At 39.8% G+C, this 9,300-nt stretch overlaps 1 protein-coding gene across 1 annotated transcript in view; it reads left to right on the top strand.

The window, feature by feature from the left end:
* The window catches only part of Pdgfc (platelet derived growth factor C), a 145,423-nt gene extending 140,187 nt beyond the window's left edge, over positions 1–5,236 (top strand). The window contains exon 6 of the mRNA XM_075950776.1: positions 3,686–5,236. Within this exon, the coding sequence (XP_075806891.1) occupies positions 3,686–3,802 (117 nt within the window). The 3' untranslated portion in view covers positions 3,803–5,236. The remainder of the gene's footprint in view (positions 1–3,685) is intronic.
* Positions 5,237–9,300: the final 4,064 nt, after the last annotated feature.

Consider the following 9,300-nt stretch of genomic DNA (forward strand, 5'->3'; position numbering starts at 1 on the left):
TTCTGTGATGCTGGGTTTAAGCTCAGAATTTATGTATGTTTATCAAGTGCACCATTAATTGAGCTAAAACCCCAGCCCCAATCATACAAGACACTTATTTCTTGTATCAAGCAGATAGCATCTTTTCCGAGGAAAAGGAGAGTGAAGCTTTTCAACTATGATTTATTCTCAAACTATTGATAGAGAATAGTTTAAAGTCAAGTTTAGAAACAGTTCATTGTCTAATTTTGAGCAATGAGACCTTTGATAACTGTTTTTACATGTGATTCAATGCCATACCATAAATATTGTGAGCCAGGTGGTGGTGGCGCACGCCTTTAATCCCAGCACTCAGGAGGCAGAGGCAGGCGGATCTCTGTGAGTTCGAGGCCAGCCTGGTCTACAAGAGCTAGTTCCAGGACAGGCTCCAAAACCACAGAGAAACCCTGTCTCGAAAAACAAAAACAAACAAAAAAAATATTGTGAGAACATATTCATGGTTAGGGTCATGTTTATCTTATACTTTTTGCCTCAAACAACATGCTTCATGTTTTATGAATTTGATATTTTACTTCATGAAAACATAATCTGAAGTATTAGTAACTACTACCCTATAAAGCTTTGGGATCCACCATATTAAAATTTTCATGACTAGAGGCAGGGTTAGTGCCACACCCTTGCAGTCCCAGCTACTTGGGGGCAGGGAAGACTACCTGAGTCTAGAAGTCAAGGCTAACATGGGCAACACAGAAAGACTCATTCATACTAGAATACCCTGAATATATCCTACTATCTCTACGTGTGTGTGTGTGTGTGTGTGTGAGTGTTTGTGTGTATCCAGAGCAGATACTCTTTTTGTGGTTTAGATTTAATTGATATAATTTTTCACACTGTACTTAAGTTTGACCCTTGGGTTTGACTTTTGTATAAGTCTATTCCATTATTTTTAATTGTATTAAAAGTAATTTTATGTACATTATGATATCACTGAAACCCTCAACTCTTGATTCTACATAACATGGTGTCATAAACTGTACTTCCTCTGACCCAATTTCATGCACTCAATAATACCATGTTGATGGTTTTGAAAGTTCAAGAGAAATCAGGAGGTTGCAAAAGACAAGTGACCCTAACTTACACTCCGATCTACCATTAACTTGTTCTTCCAAAGAGATACATAATCTCGATAAAACCTGGTCATAACCCAGCCCTTTTTGAAGGTACTGTCTAAAACCTGCACCAAGTAATTTCAGTAGGACTGTATTTAGAGTCATTCTACCTGTTCTACATGTGTGCCCACACCATATGCTTCCAGAAGTCATCAGACCAGCATCACAATATCTGCTCCCAGTTCAAGTAAACGGTCAGTGGCACATGCTTCTTGGAGTCCCTGGGACTGACTCTGTAGACAATCTGCCTGCCTCTGATTCCTAAATACCCTCTCCCTGTTGAGGAATTTATTATCCTGTTCTTTAAAGTGACTGGAAGGGAGCCTTCTGCTCCTTTGGAAGATATTTAGAAGATATATCTTAGGAGAGTCAGGAAGATGGAGGAAGAGATACAACTTGGTCCCACTGTCCACACTGTAGAGGAATCTCACCTGTGAGACTGCGGTTCTTTACTGCTGAATGGAGAAACATGTGGAGGTGGAGGAGAATAATGATACTGCCCATTCTGATGCTATCTGATGCTAATAACTTTAAAAAAAAAAAACTGTTTCCAGACAAAGAAAACTGTTAAAGTGTGAGCAGTGGGCTGAGTCCCTGCCACCCGGCCGCCTGCATGGCTAGCTTTATACTCGAAATAATTACACGAAAACTGTATTCTTTTAAACACTGTTTGGCCCATTATATCTAGCCTGTTCTCAGCTAACTCTCGCACCTGGACTAGCCCATTTCTAATAATGTGTGTAGCCCACGAGGTGGCTTACCAGGGAAGATCTTAACCTGCATCTGTCTGGAGTGGGAGAATCATGGTGACTGCCTGACTCAGCTTCTTTCTCCCAGCATTCTGTTCTGTTTTCTCCACCTACTTAAGGGTTGGCCTATCAAATGGGCCTAGGCAGTTTTTTTATTAATAAGAAATCACTCCCACATCAGAAAACAAACATGAAGCAAGAATATGACAAGGAATAACACCATGGTCAACTTTATAATACATGACACCCCAGCTAATTTAAAACATTGTTATTAGTGACATAAAATATCATTCCATTATCTAAATAGTCATTATTGCAATTGAAAGGATACAAACATACTGACTTCTGCTTCAGAATTACGGAGAGCAATAGTCTGAGAAAACTGTTCTCAGAACTCTGCAATTCTGACACTTACTGTAAGACCCTGAAGCCTGTCTCTCAAGAAAGCGAGCTGCTAAATAGGCTGATGGTCAATGGATGGTATGAGGATTCTTTCATTTGTTATCTATTGTTCTACTTTTAATAACTCATCTTTTGGCCCGGGCACAAATAACTATTTTCCTCAGCGTGCCTAAATCTATTCACTCATGTATACAGAGAAGTAATAACTGTAGATTACCTCATCGGATTATCCCAAGTTCAAGTGTATAAACACATTGTTATGGTAGCGGGCACACAATAAGTATGCAAAGAATGTGAGCTAATTAAACTCTGATGGAATCGTGTGCTCCAAAAGTTATGCATTCATTCCCATTTTCTAAGAGTGTTCTAAGTCTTCAGCCAAACAGAAGACTTGAGTCTCTGTGGTTTAATGATATCTTATAGGAATGGGGAATTTCCATGGTCACTTCATGGAGTTATCTATGTTATACACGGAAAGCAGAGAAAATGAAACTTTTATGTTATTGTGTGCTCTGGTCTTTGCTCAGAAACCAAGCAACATAATTCTTAGAATTCATAGTTTCTTTTATAAGAAATATTGAGTGCCCAATACTTCAGATACGTTTAATAGAATACACAGCTAGATCCTTTGATCACCATTGCTATAATGACACATTTTTAATTTGGTGCCTATATTTTTAATTTAAACCTGAACACTCTAAACTGTGAATAAGTTTATTTAATAGGGGCATCATTATTAGAGATGCTCAGTAAGATCCAGCTGCAGAAACTTAACTGTGGCTGCTCACAATGTCTATGAAGGACATCTAATCCATCTCCTCAAGTTTACAGAGGATTTGAAGTGTAGCCAAGAGAACTGCTGAGTGGCCTAATTGGGCAGGCTCAGCTGTGAGATGATCAAGTTTCTTTCCACATGACATCCATGGTTGAGTGTGTTGTATCAAGTGTGAATATTTGTGCAGTGTGTGAATAAATGTATTAAAATAAGAAGCTAAAACTGCAGAAAAACAAATTGTACATTAGTGGTTTCAAAATTCGAGGTGAAATTGTCTCTTGTAGGATTGCATCTAGAGCTATTAGGCACATGGTGAGTTTTTCAGTTTGAGAGCTGTTCTGTATTCTGGGTGCAGTTTGCTTTGAATGTTTTGCCACTAACACACCCTTTCTTTAATGAAATGACAGTGGTGGATGACTTGGGGACTAGGGCGGAAGACTGTGTATACAGCTTCTTTATGAGACACCAAAGCGTGTCTTTTTTAGGTTCCAAGATCGTGCTTTGTTTTGTTTTATTTTGTTTTGTGTCATTTTGTTTGAAGTATTACTTGTCCTTGATGTCAAAGATGAAAAAATAAAGAGTTTTAAACAAGACTATTTATTCCCTTATAGGTCCTTCAGTTGAGACCAAAAATTGGCGTCAAGGGATTACATAAGTCCCTCACTGATGTGGCTCTGGAGCATCATGAAGAGTGTGACTGTGTGTGCAAAGGAAACACGGGCGGGTAGCTGCATCCTCCACAGCAGCGCCCTTCCCCACTGGCATCCTGGATCCCCCACTAGCATCCCACATCCCCACCAGCATCTGCCACAGGGCTGTCAGATGCTACCGTTGGCTGTGACAAAGATCTTACTCATTGTCTCCATCCAAAATCTCAGTTGTCTACTTGAGTGGCCTTCCATCTGCAGGACTGGATAGTGTTCTGCATGAAGAGGCACCAGGAGGAGTCAGCAGTTACACAGTAGTGTTTTTTCGAGGACAGTCAAAGGGTGGAAGTGTTTGGAGATCATTAGCAAGCTCCGGAGTGACAGCGTGCTACAATTTAATTGTCTTCACATGGGCAAGTGAACAAGCGATGCCAACACACGAAAATGGCGAAAACGCACAGTTGATCATGAACAATGCAGAAAAACTTGGGTTTTCCCTCATGTTTGCATATACAAATTTGAATGGTGTATGTTCTAAAAACTCGCCTTTTAGATATAGCAGCTATGTTGCTATGAGTTAAATGTGCTGATAGGAAAGACTGGCTTTTCCACATGTGGTAACTTCTCAGTGTTTGGAAGAAGAGAAGTTCAGTCATGGTTTGGAGGAAGCGCACCTGCACCGAGGAGCGGCCTTCCCTTACCCTCTCTCTGAGGTGCCCTATGTGTTTCATTGTGTACATTTTTATATTCTCCTTTTGACATTATAACTGTTGGCTTTTCTAATCTTGTTAAATATTTCTATTTTTACCAAAGGTATTTAATATTCTTTTTTATGACAATATAGATCAATTATTTTTAGCTTGATAATTTTTTTTTCTAAACAGAATTGTTATAGCCAGAGGAACAAAGAGGATATATAATCTTGTTGCTCTGACAGAAACACATGTATTTCCTTCCTGTATGGTGCTAGAGTTGAGAAGAATCATCTGGATTTGAAACAATGGAATAGGGAAGTCAATAGAATTGACAGGTAGCAAGGACATTTTGATAATACCTGAATTATTATCTACTCTCACTTCTGCTCTTAGAGATGCAAATTAAATGGAACATGTGTATACACGCACATGGAGTCATGGCTAATCTAACACTTTTTGTGGGAAATAGGAGCAGAGCTCAGAGAAACACAGAGGCACCTTCCTGAAACAGAGGGACCACTGCCAGGGCCAGTGCTGTGCTGAGCTGTGCTGTGCTGTATGGACACATTCTATTTATTGTCATGCTAGGCGTTTACTACCTGTAAACTCTGCTCCATACACCTGTGGGAATACATGGATATTTTTATGTACAGAAGTATATCATTTAAGGCGTTCACTTACTGTACTCTATCAGTTGACAAGAAAATCAGCGTCATAATTGCTTGTAAAATGCTTTAAACTGTGCCTAGGTTATGTGGTGACTATTTGAGTTAAAATGTATTGAATCATCAAATAAATGAATTTGGCTATTTTGGGGATACGTAGAAGCGTTTGTCTGTGTGTGGGTGTGTGCACACACGTGCGTGTGTGCCTGTATGTGAGTGCACCCATGTGCCTTTCTGTGAACACGTTGGTCTCTTGGAGTCTAAGGAAGTGAAGATCGTGAAATCCTATGTTACCATAATTTGCGATAAACAAAAGTATCTGTCAATCCAGAATTCATGGAAGAGAAGCCTTTCAGCTGAGCCTCCCCTGCCTTCCTTTTCTTCCTAATGTCTCTTTGGAGTAATGTCATGATGTCTCTTCTTTTCTGTGGTGTTAATAGTGATTCCAGACTGATTGAATTACATGGAACCTGACAGTGACATTGGCTATGTAGAATGTTTAGTGGTGAGTTATATGATGAGATGAAGCTAGGGGCTGGTTTCATAAACTTCTACTCCTGTCTTCATTTTCTGCAGCAAAAACTGCCTGGCGCGAGCAGTGGTTGGTCTATGGGTTACATGGGCTATTTCAAAGCAGAGTCCTTCCATTCCAGGCACAGATCTCTTGGGGTCAGGTTTCCTCAGCACTCGGCCCTAGGCTTGATGGAAATACCACATGTCCAGACCCAGTATCTCCAGACTGAGTTTCCTCACAGCACCCATTGACTGCCCCCCTCCTGCTGGCTGTCCTGCCCTGCCTCCCACCGCATGAGAAACAAGTACGCAAAATAAACATATTCTCTATCTCATTTTTTTAATCTTTTGCTCTTTCATCCCAGCCCTATAAAGGCCCAGAAATAACTTCACCAAGCTTCGTAGAAAGTGCAAAGTAACTGAAAGTTACAAAGTTTACAAGCCTTACTAGCAAGCAAGAACTATGAAGAATTGCAGGGAATTACCTACTTGATCCAGTTACCTTGGTTGTTTCTATCATTTCTATGTATGTTTTAAAATATGTATTGTTTTGTTTTGTTGTCAAAATTATCCTAAAAGTAGGTAGTCCATTCCTTACCACCAAGAGTGAGGGGTGAGTGACAAGCCTAACTCCCTATGACCAATTACACTCATAACACTGGGTTTACCAAAGCCAAGAGAAGCTACGAGTTCATAGAGTAAGTGACTGCAGTTTCTTATAAGTCCATGAGGTGTTGACTTTATTGACCACAAATATTTTCGGTATGTCACATCCATAGCTCAGACTTCTGTCTCTGAGCAAAGACCTTATTTTCCATAGTGAAGTTTATTTAAAAAAAGGAAAAAGAACAACAGTTACTTGAAGCAGTATTGCTGCCCTCATTTTTCGTTTCTACATCTCCTTATTACTTTCTCCTTCTCTTCGAATATTCTTTGTACGTACCTTGGAAATGTGCAAAGGACAAAATAGTGAGTCCTGTCTGGATAGGTTTCCTCCGAGCTTTACTTCCTTCTCACGCTTGATACAGAGGCTGAGTGAACTCTCAGGAGCATTATTATTATTACTTACATATAATTGTACCATCCTACTTTATTTCCTGTTTCCTGCACTCTCAGCAGATCTCATTGACTACCTTTTCCTCTCACATTTGTGTCTTCATCCCCGTTTCTATAGCTGCCTCCTTTCTGGCCTTGCTTCCTGATTTTCCCCTCATTCTAGTATAACAGTGTCAATTCCCCTGTCTACTGTCCTTGGCCTCAGTGCTCTCTGGTCCATTCTCCACACCACTAAGAGCATGGCCCTTCAGCAAGGCTGATGATGTGTGATGGGTAGAATTTCCCCAATAGAACTCCGCAAGATTCCTTTATAATCTTCATATGGCACGCCTAATCCCGCCTAATCTCACTGTTTACCACTTTCTGTTCCTTTTACACCATCAAGCCTGACACAGCTGTAGTGGATATTTGTGGTTTTCTAAAAATGCCAGCATTAGCTTCTATGTGCACTGATGTGCACTGCATTCTCATAGGAGCACAGCCCCTGCACATCCCCTTCTCAGTAGCTTCCTGCTGAGTGTCCCATCAAATACCATTCGCCCCTCAATCTTGGTTCTTTTTTCTCCACATACAGAGACTCACAGATATAGTTCAACTATAAATATTGTTGTACCAAGTTACAATTACTTTGTACGGTTTCTCCTTAGATTCCTACATTAATGAGACTCTAAGTAGGATTTATATTATTATTCTTCCATCAACGCCTAATGAGTCATTGAATCAAACTAGCAGCCAGTTAACAATTTGCATCAATAAATGGATGAGATGAGTCTACATGAAGGTAAATTATATGAAGTGGAACAGAGTCTGGGACACAGAAACCCTGGGGCCGTTAGGTACCCTTGCCTTCTGCTGTGAGATAAAGAACACAAGAGAAAGACGCTGCAACTTCCACAGTGTCTCACCTCTCCACAGTTGGGGCTACTATTTTATCAGTGTAGCTGCCAAAGTAAGGACGGTAGGGAGACTTTTGTCTGTTGCTCATGATGCAAGCAAGTCCCGTGACCCACTAGATGAAAGAGAACCTTTCCCACAAATTGTCCTAGGTGCACCATCACACACACACACACACACACACACACACAGCAAGTGGGGGGTACCTGATGCCACTTTCTTTTCAAGTCAAAATTCACAATTTCTTTATGGACCAGTCATATCTCAGTTACTCATGACAAACTGCTGTCAGAATAAAACAATCTTTAAACTCTGAAGAAGAAAACATGCCCATGCTTGTAACGACTTATAATCTAATTGTTTATCTTTTTCAATTGGTCTGTCTCATCAGCCCTAAGACACCAGTTTTAGCAAACACTCAGCATCCTGATCACACTGTTATTCCTCTCGATGCCCGTGCTGAGCTCCATTTCTGAATTTACCTCAGTCACTCCCTGTGCAATTCCAGAAATGTTGATTCATCTTTTAAGCACTGCCTGAGCAAGCATTTGTATCCATGCCAGACTCAATTTGTTAAATAACTCAGTGCAGAAAATCTTGCCCAGTATAAGTCTGTAAGACATTTAAAGGTGAGTCGTATCTCTTTCCTAGGGATTATGTTTTAACATTAATACCTTTGCCATATTTTTAAATTCTGATCTAAGTCCAGCTGGCTCATTTATAGAAATTAATAAGATACTCCTCATATTCGTAGAGGAATGTGGGGAAGCCAAGCTGACAGATAAATCTTGAATATAGGAGTGCAGAATGAGCAGATTCAGCTTCAGGATTTTAGAGCTTGCTGCAAAGGCACAGAAATGCAGGGGCCTGGTTAGCAATGGTAGACACATGGGTCAATGCAATAGAACCAAGAATGCAAAAATAAACCCTTGAAGCTGTAGTCAGGTGATTGTTGACAAGAATACCAATCAGGTTTGGGAGTGAAAGAGTAGGCTAATTATTCTGGACCAAAAAATAGATGCCGGTGTGCAAAACAATGTGGCTTCTACTCTCATGAAACCCAAAAAGTCAAAGGTAAGACATTCCTTCCATATTAAAGACGAGACAAACTCCAAGTAAATCCAAGAAAGACTTTATGAAATGGAACAGGTTCTAAGGTAAAATTCCAAAAGTGTAAGAACCAAAAATAGGTAACAGATAAACAAGGAAATGAAAATTAAAGACCTTTGTGTTTCAATTGACATAGCAAGATGAAGTGATTCATACAGTGAAATAAACTATGGGTAAGTTCTATGTAAGTAAGGTCTTTGATCAGAATGCAGAAAGAATTTTTACAGCTTACCGATAAGACGATAAAACAACCCTGTTTTAAAACAATGTGACCATGTGAGCTTAACTATGACTCAACATTCTTTCCTAGACAGAAACTCAAAATGACCAAAATGCCTGAACAAGAAAGCACATAACTACTTTTGAGAATACCCCAAAAGTAGAAACTATCCAATGACCATCCAATGACAAGGAATAGAGCTTGTTGTGTTCCGACAATGGGATGTTATCAAGCTATTCCACCAAAAACTAAATATTCATAATAAATACAAAAAAAGAAAGAATGACATAGAGTAAGTTCAGCCCAGTGAAAAAGCCCCTGACAACATGGTACACAGAGGTAACCATTCACAAAAGATGGCATGCCATGTGAGTTCATTTATAGGTAAATCAAAAAAACAATACATTGATACATAGAAGCAGCATA

Source organism: Microtus pennsylvanicus, chromosome 16 (assembly GCF_037038515.1).
Source record: "Microtus pennsylvanicus isolate mMicPen1 chromosome 16, mMicPen1.hap1, whole genome shotgun sequence".
In the NCBI taxonomy this organism is placed as follows: Eukaryota; Metazoa; Chordata; class Mammalia; order Rodentia; family Cricetidae; genus Microtus; species Microtus pennsylvanicus.